The 22,987-nt window shown below is 50.8% G+C and overlaps 1 protein-coding gene across 1 annotated transcript in view; it reads left to right on the top strand.

Moving 5' to 3' along the window:
- The first annotated feature begins 9,925 nt into the window (after nt 1-9,925).
- The window catches only part of MOB3C (MOB kinase activator 3C), an 87,602-nt gene continuing 74,540 nt past the window's right edge, over nt 9,926-22,987 (top strand). Inside the window, exons 1-2 of the mRNA XM_073644058.1 lie at nt 9,926-10,061; nt 10,915-11,382. Of these exons, the coding sequence (XP_073500159.1) occupies nt 10,965-11,382 (418 nt within the window). The 5' untranslated portion in view covers nt 9,926-10,061; nt 10,915-10,964. The remainder of the gene's footprint in view (nt 10,062-10,914; nt 11,383-22,987) is intronic.

Here is a 22,987-nt window from a genome sequence, read left to right as displayed (position 1 = left end):
TGCAGATACAGTGGTCTGCTCACCTGGGTGGGTTGTGCAGACCGCACAACCCAGGTTAAACAGCTGCTGGTGCTGATAGCACTTCCACGATGCCTTCGGCGTCTCCTCTGGGTTAGCAGACGGAGCTTCCAATCACGTGGTTCCGGGTGGGATCACGTGGGTGATGACATCATCGCAGGTCCTACAGGTCCTGCAGCTGAAAATGTATCCAGATCTCCGCAGCCCCGAACCACAACTCCCAAGGGAAAAGTGAACAGTGTGCAAATTGAGGTGGTCAGTGGGGCGCTATGAACTGGATAAGGCGCTGGATAAGGATAAAGCAAACCTCTTTATTGAAGTTCTAATGCCCACAACGCGTTTCTGCAGCGATCTGCTGCTTTCATCAGATGGAGTTCCTGCAGAAACACGTTGTGGGCATTAGAGGTTTGCTTTATCCTTATCCAGCGCCATATCCAGTTCATAGCGCCCCACTGACCACCTCAATTTGCACACTGGGCCTAGTCAGAGAGGCCCAGGAGGAGAGAGTGAGAGAGGACGGGAGCAAAGGGAAAGGCTCCAGAGACAGAGGGGATCCCAGGGGCACGGTGAGTGCAGGAAGCCACCCGTGTGCCCGAATTCACACGGATGTGGAGGGATCAGGCCGCAGAAGGGGGACCGGCCCCAAAACTAGTGGAGAACAACCAGGCTCAGCTAGGCAACCGGAGGCTGCAGCATTTTCAAGGTGTTGCAGCCAAAACCCACAATTATATAGCTGAAAAGGTGGTCACATAGTGTCCAGGGGATTGCAAGTCGCCCGTTAGGACCCGAGGCCACTGGCTTGGGACACTGATTGTGAGGCACAGGGTAGAAGGGTGAGAGGCAGCACAGTGAGATGACCAGGAAAGGTACATAGAATGGGGTCCCATTTAAGTGCTCCTGAGGTACCTGAGAGATTGCAGGATCCCTACCCCGGAGGACACAGGAAGACTTGGGCGGTCATTCCCGGCTGCAGCGGTGACCTGGAACTGCTTTGAACTATGAGTAAAGCCTGAAGACTGCAACCCACTGTGTCCTTGCGCCATCAGCCCTGCACTACCCCGCACCAACAACATCTACCTCATAAAATCATCATATACTGCCCTGGAGCTTAGCTCTGCCTGTGGAGAGCTGAACCAACTCTGCTGCGTCACCACCAGCTCCAGTAGATCTGCACCGCAGCGGCGGCCCCATATAGCTGCATACCACAGGTGGCGTCGTGAACATTATCTCTAAAAACTTTATTCCCCTTTTACTTTCCCTTTAATTGACCGCCCTGCGTCACGGACCAGGTCACTGCCACCGTGACATCCCCAGCACCGACTGGCCCGGTTATCGAGTACCCCACGACCCAGGGGGTGTGCCATAGAGACCCCCACATTAGTGACTTGTAGTCGCTGATGCTGTTGCTTAACCTCACAGCGGAGGCCAATCACCTCCAGAGACAGACAGCGCAGCTGCTCTGCGAGCTCTGCAACCGAAACCATACTGTAACGGGTCTGGGAGGCGGAACCTCTGAGCAACTATACAAGGGGGCGGTCCTTGTAAGGAAGCGGGTGGCTCCCAGGGAAGACGGGCAGGTAGTCACGGCAAGTGACAGGGACAGTCTCTGGGTAGAAGGGTAGGTAGTCACGGCAAGTGACAGGGACAGTCTCTGAGTAGAAGGACGGGTACTCACGGCAAGTGACAGGGACAGTCTCTGGGTAGAAGGGTAGAAGGACAGCAGGCAGGTGGCTGGTGAGCGCTCCCAGGTGAGCGGGCGAGAGTCTTTGGACAGGCAGGTGGTCACGGCAAGTGACGGCAGAGCCTCCAGGTAGGCTAGCAGGCAGGTAGCAGGTGAGCGCTCCCAGGTGAGCGGGCAAGAGTCTCTGGACGGGCAGGTGGTCATGGCAAGAGACGGCAGAGCCTCCAGGTAGGCTAGCAGACAGGTAGCAGGTGAGCGCTCCCAGGTGAGCAGGCAAGAGTCTCTGGACAGGTAGGTGGTCACGGCAAGTGACGGCGGAGCCTCCAGGTAGGCTAGCAGGCAGGTAGCAGATGAGCGCTCCCAGGTGAGCGGGCAGGCTGGTCCATAGACAGACTGACAGGTGTCGGAAGGCAGACCGTCGGACCGCAGGCATGCAAGCAGGTAAACGGATATCAGGCAGGTATCAAGCAGGAATCTGGCTGGTGACTGGCAGGTAACAGGCAGGAATCTGGCAGGTGACTGGCAGGTAACTGGTAACGGGACCTGAGTGCTGAAGCAGAGTGAAGGCTTTGCAACAACATTGCTCGGGCACCTCCATTTTAGAGGAGGTGCCTTATATATGGTGAGGTCCTCCGGTCATTGGCCGGGGACTCCTTAGAACGGCGCGCGCGGCCCATTTAAGAGAGGGGGAGCGCGCGCGCGCACGCGCCCTAAGCACAGTGGCCGGGAAGCAGCGCGCGCTGCCAGCAGAGCGGGAGGAGGACGCCGGGCACGGAGTGGAGAGGTGAGGGGAACAGCGTCCCTGCCTAGCAGGAGGCAGGGACGCCGACGCTACAGTACCCGCCCCTTTAGGCCCCCCCATTTTTAGGCCAGACAGAAATTTATCAAGGATGAGAGGGGCATGGATGTTCTCCCGGGGCTCCCACGTTCTCTCCTCAGGACCAAACCCCTTCCAATCTACCAGAAAAAAGGTTTTTCCTCTTACCCTTTTGGTGGCCAGAATGTTCTCTACCTCAAACTCGTTTTCAGCAGAAACCGGAGCAGGAGGCGTACCTGTAGACTTGGAAAAAGAGTTAAGTACCACGGGTTTGAGGAGAGATACATGGAAGGAGTTAGAGATCCGCAAGTTGGCCGGGAGTTTCAATTTATAGGCCACTGGGTTGATTTGTTTGATAACTTCTAGTGGGCCGATGAACCGAGGCCCTAACTTGTAGGAAGGAATCTTGAGCAGGACATGCTTGGACGAGAGCCAGACTTTATCTCCAGGACGGAATTGTGGAGGATCCAGGCGTTTTTTGTCAGCGTGTTTTTTCATCCGCTCGGACGACTGAAGGAGTGCGGATCGGGTACTCTCCCAAATGGAGGAAAATTTGGTAACGAGAGATTCCGCAGCCGGATTGTCCACCGAGGTGGAGACGGGAAATGGGATCCGAGGATGCTGACCGAAGACTACAAAAAACGGGGATTTGGAGGAAGATTCGCTCTCGTGATTATTGTAAGAAAATTCGGCCCATGGCAGGAGATCCACCCAGTCTGAATGGTGGGCATTAACGAAGTGCCGGAGGTAACTGGTCAGGATCTGATTGATCCGCTCCACTTGACCATTGGACTGTGGGTGGTATGCGGAGGAGAAGTCCAGGGTGACGTCTAGCAGCTTACATGTGGCTCTCCAGAAGCGTGAGGTGAACTGAACCCCACGATCCGACACGATATGGAGGGGCAGGCCATGGAGACGGAAGATGTGGCGGATAAAGTCTTTAGCCAGCTCGGGTGCAGACGGGAGGCCTGGCAGGGGAATGAAATGAGCCATTTTGGAAAAGCGGTCAGCAACCACCCAAATGACCGTACAACTGGCAGAGACAGGGAGATCTGTTATGAAGTCCATAGCTATATGCTGCCAGGGGGCAGCAGGTACTGGAAGAGGAAGGAGGCGACCGGCTGGCAGGTGTCTCAGAACCTTGTTGCGGGCGCAGGACACACAGGCAGAAACAAAGTCTGTTACGTCCTTGTGCAGGGTAGGCCACCAGTAGTGCCGGGTGATAAGCTGGAGGGTCTTTTTCTGACCGGCATGGCCAGCAAGCTTAGACGAGTGACCCCAGTGTAGGATCTTCTCCCGATCAGGTACCGTTACGAACGTCTTACCGGGAGGGAGACGATTTAGACTCACGGGGGCCACCTGCATTACTCTGGCGGGATCGATGATGTGTTTAGGTTCCTCCTCAAGATCAGACACCAGGAAGGATCGGGACAAGGCGTCAGCTTTGATGTTTTTGTCAGCCGGGCGAAAATGAAGAACAAAATCAAAGCGAGAAAAAAACAAGGACCACCGGGCTTGGCACGGGTTAAGTCTCTGGGCACTCTGGAGGTAAGCCAAGTTCTTGTGGTCCGTGTAAATTATTACCGGGTGAAGAGCCCCCTCGAGCAGATAATGCCACTCCTCCAATGCCAGCTTAATGGCCAATAACTCTCGGTCTCCTATAGAATAATTGCGCTCGGAAGAGGAGAAGAGTTTGGAGAAGAAGCCGCAAGTTACCATTCTCCCGGAAGATGATTTTTGGGTAAGTACCGCTCCGGCTCCAGAGGAGGAGGCGTCAACTTCCAGGAAGAATTGCTTGTTGCCGTCCGGGCGATGCAGCACTGGGGCGGAAGAGAAAGCCTGTTTTAAGGAAAGAAAGGCTTCCTCAGCTTCGGGCGGCCATTCTCTGGGATTAGTGCCCTTACGGGTGAGCGCAGAGATTGGGGCAGTCCGGGAAGAGAAGTGCGGTATGAAGAGGCGGTAGTAGTTGGTGAAGCCCAGGAACCGCTGAATAGCCTTCAACCCCTCTGGTCGAGGCCACTTCTCGATGGCAGACAGTTTCTCAGGATCCATTCGTAGGCCGGTCTGAGAAATTATGTAGCCCAAAAACGGAAGCGAGGTCTGCTCAAAGAGGCACTTCTCATATTTAGCGTAGAGGTGGTTCTGCCTGAGCCTGAGCAGAACCTGACGAACATCCCTCCGGTGTGTAGGGAGATCCGGAGAGAAGACCAAGATGTCGTCCAGGTACACCACTACGCAGGAGTAGAGAAGGTCCCGGAAGATGTCATTGACCAACTCTTGAAAGACGGCGGGAGCGTTACAGAGACCGAAGGGCATTACCAGGTATTCATAGTGGCCGTCCCGGGTGTTGAATGCCGTCTTCCATTCATCCCCCTGACGGATACGGACCAGGTTATACGCCCCACGGAGGTCCAGCTTGGTGAAGATTCTAGCCCCCCTCAGACGGTCAAATAATTCCGGAATGAGCGGAAGGGGGTATTTATTCTTCACCGTGATCTGGTTAAGGCCTCTATAGTCTATACAGGGACGGAGTGAGCCATCCTTCTTTTTGACGAAGAAGAAGCCTGCTCCCGCCGGGGAAGTAGATTTCCGGATGAATCCCCGAGCCAGATTCTCCTCAATATATTCTGACATGGATCGGGTCTCAGCAACGGACAAAGGGTAAATGCGCCCACGGGGAGGAGTAGCGCCGGGCATCAGGTCGATTGGGCAGTTGTATGGTCTATGAGGGGGTAATGTCTCTGCCTCCTTTTTATTAAAGACGTCCGCATATGACCAATAAGGAGCCAGAAGACCAGGTAGATTGGCTGGAGTAGGAGAAGGACGGACAGGATGGACGGGAACTAAACAAGTCTTATGGCAGTCCTGTCCCCAGCGAAGGACTTCTCCGGTCTGCCAATCAAGCACGGGTGCATGTCTCTGAAGCCAAGGTAGGCCTAGTAAGAGGGCGTGAGAGAGTCCAGGCAGAACATGAAAGAAGATGCTCTCAGAGAGCAGCATTCCCACCTGCAGGGTTATGGATTCGGTGATGAGTTGGATGGGATGTGGTAAGAGGCCCCCATCCACGGAAGTGACAGATAAGGGTACAGCTAGAGGTTTGGTGGGAATGCGGTATTTCTCTACCAGAGACTGAGAAATGAGATTTCCGGCAGCTCCAGAGTCAAGTTGGGCTAGTTCAAAATAACGGTTCTCCCCGCAGATGATAGAGACCGACAGCAACAGAGATGGAGAGGGTTTACTCTTGTCTAGGACGACCTCTCTGAGCGATCCTAGACACAGGCGTTTCCCGACCTCTCCGGGCAGGAACGGATCCGGTGCTCCTTACTGCCACAGTAGAGGCAGCTCCACTTGGCACGGCGTAACTCTTGACGGGTTTTGACCATCTTGGTCTGGTCGACCTGCATAGGCTCGGGTGAGTGCGCCTGGGGAGTAGCGGGAGAAGTGACAGATTTCTGAAAGGTAGAGGCTAGACGTGGAAACCTCCTCTCACGGTGACCTCTTTGGCGCGTTCCTGGAACCGGATGTCAATCCGGGTGGCAAGAGTTATTAAGTCGTCGAGAGTGGTAGGTATGTCCCGACCGGCGAGTTCATCTTTAATACGGCCGGACAGATCTTCCCAAAAGACAGACACCAGGGCGTCGTTATCCCAGGCCAGCTCCGAAGCAAGGGTACGGAACCGTATGGCATATTGGCCCACGGTGAGATTTCCTTGATGGAGGCGTAGCAGAGATGATGCGGATGAGGTCTTCCGTCCGGGTTCGTCGAAGACTTTCCGGAAAGCCGTGAGAAAGGCTGGCAGGTTGGACACCAGGGGGTCTCCTCTCTCCCATAGAGGATTTAGCCAAGCCAGTGCCTCCCCCGTGAGATGGGACATGATGAAGGCTACTTTGGCCTGGTCGGAGATAAACTGGTGGGGCAGGAGTTCAAAGTGCAGGGTGCACTGGTTTATGAAGCGGGGCCGCCTCCGAAGCGTGGAGGTGCAGAAAGCCGGGGTCCGGGGCAGGATGCCATGGTATTGGTGGGCAGCGGCGCTGCCGGGCTGCGAATCATGACACTAGCGGTGGTTGCTGGTGGAGCAGTCAGGGTGTCCAGGCGAGAGTTGACATTCCGCAGATGACTCAGGATGGACTCCTGTTGGGACCTCTGACGGGACAGTTCATGACATAGGTCCGAGAGCGAGGGAGCTTGGGTGCCACCGGGTTCCATGGCCCGAGCAAACTGTAACGGGTCTGGGAGGCAGAACCTCTGAGCAACTATACAAGGGGGCGGTCCTTGTAAGGAAGCGGGTGGCTCCCAGGGAAGACGGGCAGGTAGTTACGGCAAGTGACAGGAACAGTCTCTGGGTAGAAGGGCAGGTAGTCACGGCAAGTGACAGGGACAGTCTCTGAGTAGAAGGACGGGTACTCACGGCAAGTGACAGGGACAGTCTCTGGGTAGAAGGACAGCAGGCAGGTGGCTGGTGAGCGCTCCCAGGTGAGCGGGCGAGAGTCTTTGGACGAGCAGGTGGTCACGGCAAGTGACGGCAGAGCCTCCAGGTAGGCTAGCAGGCAGGTAGCAGGTGAGCGCTCCCAGGTGAGTGGGCAAGAGTCTCTGGACGGGTAGGTGGTCACGGTAAGAGACGGCAGAGCCTCCAGGTAGGCTAGCAGACAGGTAACAGGTGAGCGCTCCCAGGTGAGCAGGCAAGAGTCTCTGGACAGGCAGGTGGTCACGGCAAGTGACGGCGGAGCCTCCAGGTAGGCTAGCAGACAGGTAGCAGGTGAGCGATCCCAGGTGAGCAGGCAAGAGTCTCTGGACAGGCAGGTGGTCACGGCAAGTGACGGCGGAGCCTCCAGGTAGGCTAGCAGGCAGGTAGCAGATGAGTGCTCCCAGGTGAGCGGGCAGGCTGGTCCATAGACAGACTGACAGGTGTCGGAAGGCAGACCGTCGGACTGCAGGCTTGCAAGCAGGTAAACGGATATCAGGCAGGTATCAAGCAGGAATCTGGCAGGTGACTGGCAGGTAACAGGCAGGAATCTGGCAGGTGACTGGCAGGTAACTGGTAACGGGACCTGAGGGCTGAAGCAGAGTGAAGGCTTTGCAACAACATTGCTCGGGCACCTCCATTTTGGAGGAGGTGCTTTATATATGGCGAGGTCCTCCGGCCATTGGCCGGGGACTCCTTAGGACGGCGCGCGCCCTAAGCACAGTGGCCGGGAAGCAGCGCGCGCTGCCAGCAGAGCGGGAGGAGGACGCCGGGCACGGAGTGAAGAGGTGAGGGGAACAGCGTCCCTGCCTAGCAGGAGGCAGGGACGCCGACGCTACACATGCCAAGTGAGAATGGAGAAAAAAACATGCCCGAAAAAAACCCACAAATAAAACCACGTATCAGTTTTTTTTTTCCCTAAATATGCTCGTCCGGTGATAATATCACGCACAGTGTAGGAAAGACAAAGTGAAAAACAAGGGGATGAGGGGAAGGGAGCCCAGACACAAGGGAAAGGAGAAGTGGAGACCTCATAGGCTGATCTAATATCACCCTGTCTCCCCTACCATCCCTATATTGGTTCCTCACCAATCACTGAACAGTAAACCTAAGCCCTAGAGCTATATCCTGGATAGGGAACTGGGGCGAGGGTGAGCACTGGTCAGTCCCCACTATAAACTAAAGACAACAAGAGAGACAAACACGGGGGGAAAAAACTTAGCTTGTCCTGACTTCAGAGACATTACACCAAACATCCTCCAAGCACCAGAGAGGAAGTAAGCAGACTGCAATAGCTCCAAGCCTTCACAAGGGAACATGTGAATATCACAGGCCCCTCCCAGCAACAAACTGAAAGTATTTAAACACCCGGGCCAGGAAGTCAATCAGAGCAGGAGGGAGGTAGCCGTTGGGTCCTAAAGTAAGACAGATTTAAGAAGGCGTCTGTTATGCCAAACGAGGTGACATCTGCAACCAGCTGCAGAACGACTGTCTGCTACATCTGACACACCTGTGACAAACAAACCAACTGCCATTAGAGAAGAAGAGCAGCTGCAGAGATAGAGGCAGTGATACAACATCTACTAATGCTGGAGGAGGAGGGAGCTGTGCGCAATCAACAGTGTGTTACAATGTATGGTGTGTACAGTAAAGTGGTGTGTAGTGTGTGTAATGAGCAGTGAGTGTTGTGTACACAGTGTAGTTTGTACACGTTAGTGGTGTGTACAGTGTGTAATGAGCACTGTGTGGTGTATAACATGTAGACATAAGTGTAGAAAAAAGACATGGACTGCACATCCAAAAATCATACATTAATCTAAATTTGCTAAGAAAAAATTTACAAAACCGAACATGAGGATCTTAGTTAAATATTCTGATCAGACTGAATGAAGCCCACTACCACGTCACGGTGAATATCTCAATAGGTCTCCAGTCTAAAAGGTATGGCTCAGTGCACCAACCACCGGCACTGCGACGGCGCACAAGCAGGTGGAGCAACTCGGTGCCCCACACCACCCATGCTGCAAGACAAAGCCCCCATGGCTCCTGGCCGGGCAGCCACACAGGCATTCCATCACAGCACCAGCAGCAAGTGAATGGATATAAAAGACTCACTTTTCACATGTTCTCAGACAGTGAGCTCAGAGCAAAAATAGGCGGTACCCCTCCTGTAGTTTCCTGCTAATTTAAAACACCTGGGTCAAATTGGTGGAGCGCTGGTCCAAGTAAAGCAAAAAAATATAGCATATGCCACACTGTCCAATCTTTTTTTACTTGGATCAGCACTTCTCCCATTTGACCCAGGTGTTTTTAAATTAGCAGAAGACACCAAGAGGGGTCCCGCCTATGTTTGCTCTATGCTCACAGTCTGAGAGTATATGTAAGGTGAGGGGTTTTTTTTAGCTCCTTTCACTTGGTATTGGTGCTTTGTGGCGGCGATTGCTGCTGTGGTGTTGTGCCTGTGGGGTGGCCTGGAGCTGTGGGGACCCTGCCTTGCAGCACGGGTGCGGTGGGGCACCGGGTCGCTCCCCCTGCTGGTGCACTGTTGCTCTGGTGGTGGTTGGTGAATGGCACTGCATCTTGTAGGTTCACCGTGACGTGGTAGTGGCTTCATACAGTCTGACCCTAATGTTCTACTTAGACCACCATGTTCATCTTTGTAAACTTTTGCCTAGCTGCAGTAGATCAATGTATGATTTTTGGCTGTGCAGTCCATGTGTTTCTTTTCTTCTACAGTTATATGTAATATGTAGCTTGTGCATTGTTCAGACTGAACATTGAGCAATGTGTGCAGCTAGTGGTGTGTACACAATGTAGTGTGTACAGTGAGCAGGTGTCTAGCGTGTTGTGCGCAGTGTAGGTGGTGTGTGATGGTGTCTAGTTCAGCAGGATGCTTCTGACTCACACATACAAATTCTTACAAGAACAATCGTGCACTTGGAGACACAGTCAGGATGTGACATCACTGGAGGAGCAGAGCCAAGTGTGTGTGTTCCGGGTGTACTCACTTTTGGAGCTTCTCAGTCACTAGAGCTCGAAGGATTGTGGAGCTTCAAACAGGACCAGCTGCTCTGTCCTCTCAGGTAGTGAGGGAAGGGGGTGATCACAGATGTAAAAAGTTGGTTCGGTTCTCACAAAAAGCTCTAGTGTAATATCTGGGGGTAACAATGATGGGTAACACTGAATGAGGAGACGGCTGAGATGTCACTGACCCCATCTTCAGAAGTTGTGTAAAATACAGGGGTAATAGTGACCTAAGCGTTAACACTGGGGAAGGAGACACCTGAGCTGTCACTGACCCCATCTTCAGAAGCTGCTTTTTAGGATGTGGGGTCATAATGACACTAGAGAAGTCCTGTGATGTCACTGACTCCATCTTGTGCAATATCTGGGGGTAATAGTGACATGAGGGAAAAACACTGTCTGGAGTTGAAGGTTTCAAAGACCCCCTAAACCTCTGAGCTAGTTTAAAGGCAAGGACCTGTACACTCCTTCACACAGGGTAGAGGGGCTTTGAAGTTTCTGGATATTGTCTGGACGTTTCTTGTGTACGTTGAGTTTATATGTTGTACCCAGCGACAGAATGTGGAGTGACCAGCGGTGACCTCCTCATTAGATTTCACAATGGTTTTACGGCATGTTTTGGGCATGGCTTTCAGTTACTTATAGTGTTGATTGGCGCTCGACTTTCTTTTTGAATTCCTATGCATAAGGACCATTATTGTGTAGGAGAAAAGCAACATGTCCACAGAGCGAGCATGCTGGACTGTCAGAAAGGGTAAAGCCCTGCTCCCTCCTGACAGCGTTACAACTGGTTAATAGGCGATTTCTAACCCATGAAGTCACTAGATGTGTTTCGTGAGAGTCTTCCACTGTTATGATGGTGATGTAAAGTCTGGGAACATACCATAACTTTCTCCATTATTCTTCTCTTAGGACTGCTGTCCTTCAGCCTGTGACTGGCATTGTGGTGTGGTCTGGTCACCATGGCATTGTGCCTCACCCAGGTCTTTAATAAAGACAGAACGTTCCGTCCAAGGAAGAGGTTCGAGCCCGGAACCCAACGCTTTGAGCTTTATAAAAAGGCTCAGGCCTCCCTGAAATCTGGCCTGGATCTGAGGAGTGTGGTGCAGCTTCCTCCTGGGGAGAACATCAATGACTGGATAGCCGTGCACGTTGTTGACTTCTTTAACAGGATCAACCTGATTTATGGGACAATGTCTGAGTTCTGCACAGAGAGCAGTTGTCCCATCATGTCTGGAGGTCACAAGTATGAATACAGGTGGCAGGATGAGCTCAAGTACAAGAAGCCCACAAAGGTATCTGCTCCGATTTATATGAACTTGCTAATGGACTGGATAGAGACGCTGATCAACAATGAAGACATCTTTCCAACCAGAACAGGTGAGCCAGATCCACAGTGCCCTCCGACAGGAAAATCTGCTTGCTTCATGGACAGGGTTAGAGTGACCAGTCTGAGCCCCCATGTAATATACAACAGTTCTGAATGGTGGCTCCGCAATGTCCCTGGGGCCCAAAACCTGAAGGGGCTTCACAAGCTGTTTATTTTTTTCTAGTGTTAGAAAACAAGATAACAAGTAATATTTCCACTCACGACCCAGTACTGTTTATCAAGAGCAAAAGTGTATAGTTCCCAAATGTCTCGGATCTAGCGGGATAGTCCCGGATTTGTGTTTCTGTCCTAGCAGTCAGCCAAACGTCCAGCCATACCATCATCAGTGTAGCACTGCGCAGCATGAGCACTTATCTGCTGAGCTGACGCTGCGCAGTGCCATACAGATGAGCCGACTCCTGTGTGCAGCACTTTCCAGCACTACCAGGAACCGCAGTGCCCCTCTCAAGGACAGAAGCAGTTTATTACCGCAGCCACATAGATCTCAATGAGCTTCATGTGCTTAGCAGAAGTGATGGCATAAATCCACTGGTCACATGATCACTGGGTGTCTGCCTGACACAGAGCTGCTGGGTCCTAGCGCTGCCAGTGACTTCTCACTGGATGTTTTCCCTGTAGGGCTATGTGCCCACGATGCAGAAATGCTCAGGATTTTTTCCTGAGCTTTCTGCTTCTCCCTGGCAGAAAAAAACTCATGCGGATTGTGCGTGCGGACTGTGCGTGCGGATTGTGCGTGCGGACTGTGCGTGCGGATTGTGCGTGCGGACTGTGCGTGCGGATTGTGCGCGCGGGTTGTGCGCGCGGGTTGTGCGCGCGGGCTGTGCGCGCGGGTTGTGCGCGCGGGTTGTGCGCGCGGGTTGTCCGCGTGGGCTGTGCGCGCGGGTTGTGCGCGCGGATTGTGCGCGCGGATTGTCCGTGCGGATTGTCCGTGCGGATTGTACGTGCGGATTGTACATGTGGATTGTGCATGCGTTTTTCCTGCCAGGGACTTGCGGATGTGAAGCGTTCTTCACTTGCATTTCCGCATGTGGGTTGACAAGCGATTTTAGCATCACTTGGAAAGTGCTTGACAACTTGGTCACACTATATAAATCCATGCAACCGGCATATATAGTGTGACCCGAGAGAGTGTCAAAAAATAAAAAATAAACCTATACTTACCTTCTGATGGCCCCCGGAGTCTTGCTGCGCTGCTGTGCTCGCTGACGGCAGATCGCGGTACACTGTACTGAAGGACCTGCCGTCACAGGACTATGACGTCAGCGCAGGTCCTTCAGTCCTGCACGATCTGTCGGCAAGCAAAGAGAAGGAGTCCAGGGGCCGTCGGAAGGTGAATATAATCTTTATTTTTTATTTTTTTTACATTTTTCAATGGTACCCGGGTCCGGAGGAGACTCTCCTCTCCTCTACACCCGGGTACCATCCGCACATTAGAACGAGCCAATTATGCAAGTACAGATGCAGTGATGCGGATTCCATGCGTTCTAATGCAAGTCAATGTTGGCAAAAACGCAGCGCTTTCGCAAAATAATTGGTAGTGCTGCGGATTTTTCCACAATGATAATCCGCAGCGGAAATTTCCGCAGCATGTGCACAGCAGATGCGGATTATCATTGGGGAACATGGCAGACCTTCTACCAAGCGATTTTTAAGCATTTCTGCAGCGTTTTTGCCGCTGCGGAAACGCTTAAAAAACGCATTGTGGGCACACAGCCTAAAAGAGGCTCGTAGAGATGTCTCTTTTATTGTGGAAAATAAATACAGTAACAAAATATTTGTACCAAAGAAACTTGCTATGAGCTTTTCAGAGACAAATTACGTTTAAAAAAAAAAAGAAATACAATCTGTCTATTCTATATAGCTATCTTATATCTATCTATGTATCGATTTGTATCACATATTGATTTATTCTATCACATAGATAGCTATGTGATAGATATCTAACTTTGAAATATCTAATAAAAAATAACACTAACCCCTGTAATGCAGCGCCTTGCTTGGCATTACTGTATGGTCCAGGGTATGTTTTGGCCGACCAGGTACCTCCCCATCAGCTGACTGGTCACATGACTGTGACATCACACAGGTCCTTTTGCACACAGGAGGTCTGAACACATGACTGTGACATCAGCTAAGGTCATGTCTGTGTATGTGTGTGTGTGCTACAGGATATATAAACCCTGGTAGTCTTGAGACAGTGTGATAGGCGTGAGGCCTGTTCCCCGTGTGTGGGACACCCTTCGTGTGATGCCTAGTGAGGCCGAGTGAAGCCTGGCAGACTGAAAGGTCGAGCCTGGATCCTGTGTGTGGATGCTAGTGGCCTTGCAGGGAAAGCCGGCTTGGTGAAGAGTCCTGAAAGGCGCAGGCTGGATGTCAAAAGTGAAAGTCATACCAGTAGCCTTAGAGGGAGCGACGGCTAGAGACCACCATCTGGGAAGCCGCAAAGCCACAGTGGTGGCAAACAAAATGGACTGAAGCAGCTAAAAACCCGGCAAAGGTAATACACTGCGTTATATGGACGTTGATATGGACATTGCTATATTATTACCTTGCTGAAGGCTGTAACCTGGAGCCAAGTGGGCCTGTCTGCCACTTGGGGCTCGTGGACATTATATGTGTGAACTGCGGTTTATGATAAAATAATAAACTGCTGCATTCTGAAATACTGAAAAGACATTGCTGGTGTGCTTAATTTACCCGGTGCAGCGAGTATCCCCCAGTATGATGACTTACATGTGGCTCGAGAATGCGGGCAACTGCAGTCCGGTTGCTAGGGGCAACTGCAGCCCGGTTGTTAGGGGCAACGGCACAGGACGACGAGTGTGGATAAAGCATCTTGCTGTGGCTCGGCGGGGTCACGAAGATCAAAGCATCTGGCTGCAACTTGGTGGGGTTGCGAAGATTGTCGTCGCACTCAAATCCGGTTTTGCTGTGGCTCAGTGGGGTCACGAAGATTAAAGCATCTTGTGGTAACTTGGCAGGGGTTACGAAAATTGTCCTCGCACTCAAACCTGGTTTGCTGTGGCTCGGCGGGGCCACGAAAATTTTTCCGGGGAAAGCGGTGAAGTGAATAGTGTACCGCGATGGCTGTGAACAGAGCAGCAAAAGTGAATGAAGCTATTGAGCGTTTAAGGTGCCGGTTGGGACCGGAGCAGGTATTTGGGAAACGTTTACAGGACATGGTGCAGGAACTGCAGGAGCGGTGGGCACCGTATAGAATGGCGGCAGTGGACCATTCTGTGAACTCTCCGGGGGCGCCATTGTTGTCCTAGAGTGCCCAGGGAGGTGGTAAGAGCTGTTGTGAACTGAGTCCTAAGACTATTGTTGATTTTTCTTGTAAAAATTCCCCTACCGGTGTGGTTGTTAAAAAGGGGGCGGAGTCTAAAAAAGGGGTGGTTGTTCAAAACAGCGTGGAATATATAAAATCAAAAAAATTTACTGGTGGTGGGTTGGTACCGCCTAAAAATGACAATGTGACCGTTGATAATGGAGTAGCTCCAGTAGAAGGGGGTGACGTCAAGGTGGGAGGTGACTTGTTGGTCCACGACACCATAGGGAGTGACGCAGACCCCACAACTGACGGTGACACTACAAAAGTAAAAGAGAGGTCAGTCAGGAGGGGCTAGACGAGGGGAGAGAGTCCCCCTCTCGTCGTCGACGGCGAAAGGGCCACAAAAAGGTTGGTCCTGTAGTCTTTGCTGCAAGTGAAAATAAAGAAAATGTAGTTCTATGTGCCTTTGTTTCAAGTGTGGATCCTCCTTTAGAGGCAGAAGAGGAGGTGACGTTGCCAGTAGCAACCTCCGGTACGGTACTGAGACAGAAGGATCAGGATCTGACAGCCCTGAAAGAGGAGGCGGCCAGTCATGACCAAGAGCTGGAGCCGATCAGGCAGCAGTGTCAGAGTGACGTGCAGCAACTATGGGAAAACCTGGAGGACGTGTCCTCAAACTAGCTGAACCTGGAGTCTGAACGGCAGAAAATATACCAGGTTGTGAGGAACTGGCAGCGAGACCTGGAGGGAAGCGTCGAGGAGGTTAACTAATGGAAGGAAGCGTTCTACAAAATCAAGGAGGAGGTTCTTCAATTAGAGATTGACAAAGCGAAGTGTGAAGATGAGTTGTGCGAGGTGAAAGGTCGCTTCTCTCTGGTACAGTTAGAGCTGTCTGCCCTCAAAGAGGCGCTGCAGGATGAAACTTCTGGGCATGAACAAAACCTAGAACGATTGCGCGAACAGTTCAACCGGGAGCTGTGTGACTCCAAGAAGGAATATGGTGAACTCATGAGGGAGCTGCAGCAATTCCAGGACCAAGTAAAGCCTCTAATGCAGGAGAAGGAGCGGCTGGTGGACTCTCTGTACCAGCGAGACCGGGAGCTATCCACCCTGAAAGAGGCAATAAAAGTTGAAGTGTCTGGTCACGACCATGAGGCAGAAAAGAGGCATGAAAAGTTCAGTGAGGAACTGCAACAGATTAAGAGAGATTATGAGGATCTCCTCAAGGTTAAAGAAAAACTAGAGGAGGGTAAGGCGGATGCAGAACACATGCGCCAAGTGGTTGAGACCACTCTGCAAGACACCCGTGGTGAAAATGGTGAACTCCGCAGAAAGACCTTAGGTCTGGAAGCTCAGGTGAAGGAGCTGCAGACTTTCTGTGATAATCTCCAGAGGGCAGAGTCGTGCCTTAAGGAAAGGCTCAGCAAGATGGAAGCTGAACCGGAAAAGATGGAGGAGTCCATCGGAGAAGCCACAGACCAGGGCCAGGAGTTGGCCGCTGGTGATGGGAGGTATGAAGCAGATACCTCCTTGAGTGATGTGAGCTCGGATGATTCGGTGGATGTAGGAGCCGAGATCAAGGAGCTCAAGGAGTCACTACAAACCCATTGGAAGCCAGAGAAGCTTCAGAGAATGGCTGTCGAGAGCCGAGCGGCCGCATTGGAAACAGAGAGGTCTGAGAGAACTCTACTGTTAAAGGAACAATTGAAGCAGGAAGAGCTTCAGAGACGGGCCGCTGAGAGGCGAGTGGCGGAGCTAGAGGAAGAAGTTTTCGGGGTTCAAAAGTCGCCTGACAAAGTATCACTCAGTGAGCGAGGCCTCCTTGGAGAAGGAAAAGGGCAAACACGTTGCACTCACTCCCTTATACCATGAGAAGGTGGACCTGAGGAGAGCTAAGAGAGGGTTAACGGAAGATAAATATGAAATGGAAGTAGTCAGGACGGAAATTCGTGAATTTGTAGCTGTGAGTCAGCTCAGGGGAAGCATACAGGGTGAAGAAGCTGAAAGTCAGTTGTCCCTGAAACCTGAGCTAGATGATCGTTTGGAGACCACTGGTGAGACAGAAACGTCTCGGTACAAGTGCCTCGTAGATGTACCCGAGGATTTGAGGGAAGAATGCACCAGTGAGTCCGTACATGAGGAGTTAAGAAGGCCGTGGGAGCCTGTAAGGTGTACTTGACCTCAGAAGCTAAACAGCTGGTGGTTCTGTCCATGACCGAAGTCACAGTGAAGAGGGTGGCGATCCTAAGTGACATGCACTGGCGATGTATTCGCACGAAGCGGGTTCTCCGGTTGAAGACGGAACAAGCAGTTAGACAACTGGAGCTTATGAGAAAAGCTCAGTCTGCGGGAAGAGGTCATCCGGGTGCCTCATGTTCTGGTGAGAAAGCTCGTTGGGAGAAATGGCCGAGCCATGCAGATAATGGTCAAGAAGTCTGGTGTGGTAAAAGTAAGCAGTCCACGTGATCGTCAGGACTGGATACCAGATGAAGACGGTATGGTGTCATTCTCCACTGTAGGAACGGAAGAAAATCTTGCATATATGAGCATGCTGATGGAGTACCGAGTGACCTACCTGCGAGAGGTAGAACAGTTGAATCTCGCTAGACTGCGAGTGGATAGACAGCATCATCTGAGCAGCAAAAGATGGCAGCCATCTAGAAATTGTGAGACCAGATAGAGAAAGGGCCCCCTAAATAACAGAACAGCTACAGCTGGAGTTAGGGACCTTTCAAGATGTCCTGAGAGTAGAGGGCGTGGGTTTAGAGGTAGTGAGACCTCCAGTAACTCAGGTTTGAGAGGCCCATACAAACGACTCAATAGAGTACAGGACAGTACGGAGTCTAACCGGACCTTAGATATCAGAGCATGTGAGTCACACTGCTGTATGACTGACCGCTGGGAGCGGGGGAGACCTGACAAGGTTACGACTGACCGCTGGGAGCAGGGGAGGTCTGACAAGGTTACGACCCAGAAAGGTGACCTGACGAAGTCAGTGATATTGACAGATGGTAGGTCCCTAAGGAATGGGCTAATGTCGATTACTAATGTTCCAGGGGCTGAACAATGCAAATGTCAAGTACATGGTCTCGGTGTGAACTGTGGGTTATAGTGGTTTGTGTATGTTATGTGTTCAAACTTTCTTAAAGGATTGTTGCTACTGGATACCTGTGCTTCTATCGTTTTACCTGTTGTCTGGAGGTTTGGGGACTGTTACTACAGACTATACTGGCACAAAGTCAGTGGAACTACCGTCGTGGGAAGGGGATCCTGTGGACTAAGACAATTGTATTTTAGACATTTACCTAGAACTGCTGTATTACCATAGATATGAGGAATAAAATATTGTTGCATCGTTGCCCTGCCTAGGTGATTTTTAGTGATGAGCGAGCATGTTCGCTACTGCTCGGTGCTGCCCGAGCATCTCACTGCTCGACGCGCTCGGCGAGTATTTCTGGGGTTGCTCGGCGGGAGTTCGGGTCTCCGCCCTGCATGTTTGGCGCTCTTTAGAGAGCCAATGAACATGCAGGGATTTCCTGCCACTCACTGTAATGCCGTAGCCATGTTGGTTGTGGCATTACAGTGATTGGCTGGCCGCACAGCATCATCAGGTCTATATCAGACCTGGCGCCGCCATGTTCGTCACAGTCACTCCGGAATCAGACAGTGTAGGGAGAGCTGCTGCTGAGATAGGGAGAGATTTGCTTGTTTCTAGTTAGTGTATGTGTACAGACTATATTAGAGAAACATATCCATCTCAACAAACAGTCCTTCTAAGGACTAATCCATCTGCAGAGATATCAGGCAGGCAGTGTATATACAGTTATATGAAAAAGTTTGGGCACCCCTATTAATCTTAAGCTTAATGTTTTATAAAAATTGGTGTTTTTGCAGCAGCTATTTCAGTTTGATCTATGTAATAACTGTTGGACACAGTAATGTTTCTGCCTTGAAATGAGGTTTATTGTACTAACAGAAAATGTGCAATCTGCATTCAAACAAAATTTGACAGGTGCATAAGTATGGGCACCTCACCAGAAAAGTGACATTAATATTTAGTAGATCCTCCTTTTGCAAAAATAACAGCCTCTAGTCGCTTCCTGTAGCTTTTAATGATTTCCTGGATCCTGGATGAAGGTATTTTTGACCATTCCTCTTTACAAAACAATTCCAGTTCAGTTAAGTTTGATGGTCACCGAGCATGGACAGCCCTCTTCAAATGATCCCACAGATGTTCTATGATATTCAGGTCTGGGGACTGGGATGACCATTCCAGAACATTGTAATTGTTCCTCTGCATGAATGCATGAGTAGATTTGGAGCGGTGTTTTGGATCATTGTCTTGCTGAAAGATCCATCCCCTGCGTAACTTCAACTTTGTCACTGATTCTTGAACATTATTGTCAAGAATCTGCTGATACTGAGTGGAATCCAAGCGTCCCTCAACTTTAACAAGATTCCCGGTGTCGGCATTGGCCACACAGCCCCGAAGCATGATGGAACCTCCACCAAATTTTACTGTGGGTAGCAAGTGTTTTTCTTGGAATGCTGTGTTTTTTTGCCGCCATGCATAATGCCTTTTTGTATGACCAAACAACTCAATCTTGGTTTCATCAGTCCACAGGACCTTCTTCCAAAAAGAAATTGGCTTCTCCAAATGTGCTTTTACATACCTCAGCCGACTCTGTTTGTGGCGTGCTTGCAGAAACGGCTTCTTTCGCATCACTCTCCCATACAGCTTCTCCTTGTGCAAAGTGCGTTGTATAGTTGACCGATGCACAGTGACACCATCTGCAGCAAGTTGATGCTGCAGCTCTCTGCAGGTGGTCTGAGGATTGTCCTTGACTGATCTCACTATTCTTCTTCTCTGCCTTTCTGATGTTTTTCTTGGCCTGCCACTTCTGGCCTTAACAAGAACTGTCCCTGTGTTCTTCCATTTCCTTACTATGTTCCTCACAGTGGAAACTGACAGGTTAAATCTCTGAGACAGCTTTTTGTATCCTTCCCCTGAACAACTATGTTGAATAATCTTTGTTTTCAGATCATTTGACAGTTGTTTTGAGGAGCCCATGATGCCACTCTTCAGAGGAGATTCAAACAGGAGAACAACTTGCAAGTGGCCACTTTAAGTAGCTTTTCTCATGATTGCATACACCTGGCTATGAAGTTCAAAGCTCAATGAGGTTACAAAACCAAAAAAAGTGCTTTAGTAAGTCAGTAAAAAGAAGGTAGGAGTATTTAAAACAAGAAAATGATAAGGGTGCCCATACTTATGCACCTGTCAAATTTTGTTTGAATGCAGATTGCACATTTTCTGTTGGTACAATAAACCTCATTTCAAGGCAGAAACATTACTGTGTCCAACAGTTATTACATATATCAAACTGAAATAGCTGTTGCAAAAACACCAATTTTTATAAAACATTAGGCTTAAGATTAATAGGGGTGCCCAAACTTTTTCATATAACTGTAGGCAGGCAGGCAGTGTATATAGCAGACTGCAGTGCACATAGCACAAGAGGCTCCATTCCAATTCTGCCTTCTGCTGCTGTTAGATATTTCTATACATAGGCCCAGGTCTCAGGGGCCAGGAATACTTTTGTTTGGATCTTAATCCTCATTATTTGCTTAAAAAGCAATCCAGAGAACACCGTTTATCTGCGCCATTTTCTTGTTGGCACTGAAGAATACAGCCAGGTCCTTTCCATATTACAGCGCTAAAAATCCAGCTATTTAAAACTGTGTTTTCTCCGTCACACGGATCACATATACGTTTTCAGAAAATACTGCCATTTCTGGCCTCCATAAAAAATTTGTTGCAGTGTGTCAGTGAAGCAATTGACACCAGATTGCTGTTCAAAATAGTTACCTACAGTCTAGGTATTTAAAACTGTGGTTTGTCCGTCACACAGATAAGTTCGCTCCAAATTCAGTTATTTGTTGTGAGCGTGGAAGATATTGTTCTCCATTTAAAATGGGCAAGGAACGTGGCAAGGGACGGGGAACTAGACATGATGGTGATGATTGTGCATGCAGAGGCTGAGGCCATGGGCAAGCTGAAATTGTGCCACAACAAACACCCACATCTTCTCGCTCGACCTTCCTGTCCCAATTAATAGGGGACCGCAGAACAAATCTATTGAACACAGAGCATTGTCAAAAGGTTATTGGTTGGATAGCAGATAATGCTTCCAGCCACTTAGCCAACACCACCACCACCTTGTCTTCCACACGGTCAAGTCTCAGTATCTGTCAGTCTGGACCGCATATTCCTCCTTCCTCCCACCATTCCGAGTGCCCAGAGACAACTGATCCCACACTTGGACACTCCGAAGAGCAGTACACTTTCCCATTCATAGATTCGAGCCTCTCGCCCGGTCCACTTGAAGCGAGGCAAGAGGAGATCGCATGTAACGATGCCCAAATATTTGAGCAGCCACGGTCACACGAAGGCGACGGTGGGAAAGTGTCCCAAGAGGTGGACGATGATGAGACACAATTGCCAGAAAGTCAGGAGGAGGACCAGAGTGCGGAAGTGGAAGATGAGGTGATGGATGATATCGTAACTGACCCAACCTGGCAGGAGGACATGCAGAGCGAGGACAGCAGCACACAGGGGGAGGGAGGCAGAGCACCCCAACTGGTAGGAAGAAGCAGTGTGGTGGCCGCAGAAAGAAGGCAGGCAACCGTTCCCCATAACACCAACACGAAGGAAGTTGCCAGTACAACTGTTAGGGCTTCCCAAGTCTGGTTGTTTTTTAAAGACTCTGCCGATAACCCCAAAAAGGCCATTTGCACCACCTGCCAGGCCAGCATCAGCAGGGGTGGCAAAACGACCAGCCTGGCCACCACCAGTATTATCAGGAACATGGCAGCAAAGCGCCCGAGTTTGTGGGCCGAACCCCAGGGTCCAGGAACAGTGTCTGCGGGTGGCACCATTGCTTCTTCCGCTGTTGTGCATGCAAGCCAATCCCCTGTCCATGGTGCATGCAAAGATGCCACCTGCCCTGCACCTGTCGTTGCACACTCTCAACTAGCACCATCAGTAAGCACATCCACGTCCTTGTCCCAGCGCAGCGTTCAGTTGTCCCTACCCCAGTCCTTGGAACGCCATCGCAAATGCACAGCCAATGCCCCACAAGCCACACTACTAAATTCACAAATTTTGCGATTGCTTGCGCTCAAAATGTTGCCTTTTAGGCTCGTGGAGATGGAAGCTTTCCGCAACCTGATGGCCGGCCGTCCCTTGGTACTCAGTCCCCAGCCGCCGCTATTTCTCCTGATGTGCCGTCCCCGCATTACACGAGCACGTGCCCCACAACATTAGCCGTGCCCTCAACAACGCAGTTACTGGGAAAGTCCACCTAACCACGGACACGTGGACAAGTGCTTGTGGGCAGGGATGGTGCATCTCATTGACCGCACACTGGGTTAATATAGTGGAAGCAGGGACCCAGTCGGACTTTGGGACGGAACATGTCCTCCCGACATCGAGGATTGCGGGCCCTGGATCAATCAGGGTTGCCCCCACATTCTACAGCTCCTGCACCTCCTCCTTCTGCTTTTCAGCCTGCATTTCCAAAATGACCACATCAGTCAGAAGCTGGAAGCACTGCAGTACTGCTCCAGCCAAGCGGCAACAGGCTGTGCTGCAGCTAATATGCTTAGGTGACAAATCGCACACCGCTGAAGAGTTGTGGACAGCTCTGAAAGAGCAGGCAGATCTGTGGCTGACACCACTGACCCTACAGCCAGGCATGGTCGTGTGTGACAATGGCCGGAACCTGGTGGTGGCTCTGAAGTGAGACGAGCTCACACACTTACCATGTCTGACCCATGTGCTTAAACTCGTGGTTCAGTGGTTTCTCAAAACCTAGCCAGATCTGTCGCATCTGCTTGTCAAAGTACACCGCCTGTGTGCCCATTTTAGAAAGTTAGCTACAGCTTCCGCCGCCCTTGCCATGCTTCAGCAGCATTTGCAGCTTCCAGCTCACCGACTGGTGTGCAATGTCCCCACGCGTTGGAACTCTATAATGCAGATGTTTAGAAGGATTTGTGAGCAGAAAAGGGCAGTTGTTGACTACTAGCATCAACATGACTGTCGGTATTCAGGTCAGACTCCACACATAAGACTTCAGGAGTGGACATGGATGCCAGACATCTGTACCATACTCCAAACCTTTTAGGAGTCCATCCAGATGGTGAGCGACGATGACGCCATAATTAGCATCACCATCCCCCTTCTCTGTCTTCTAAAATGCTCTCTGCTCACAATTAAAGAGGATACATTGCAGGCAAAACACGATGAGATGGAGCAAGGAACC

The sequence above is a fragment of the Phyllobates terribilis genome, unplaced genomic scaffold (genome assembly GCF_046119375.1).
Source record: "Phyllobates terribilis strain yellow unplaced genomic scaffold, ASM4611937v1 Scaffold_8__6_contigs__length_399053987, whole genome shotgun sequence".
Classification (NCBI taxonomy): Eukaryota; Metazoa; Chordata; class Amphibia; order Anura; family Dendrobatidae; genus Phyllobates; species Phyllobates terribilis.
Note: the sequence above shows the minus strand (reverse complement) of the source record. Positions and strands in the feature narration are given on the sequence as shown.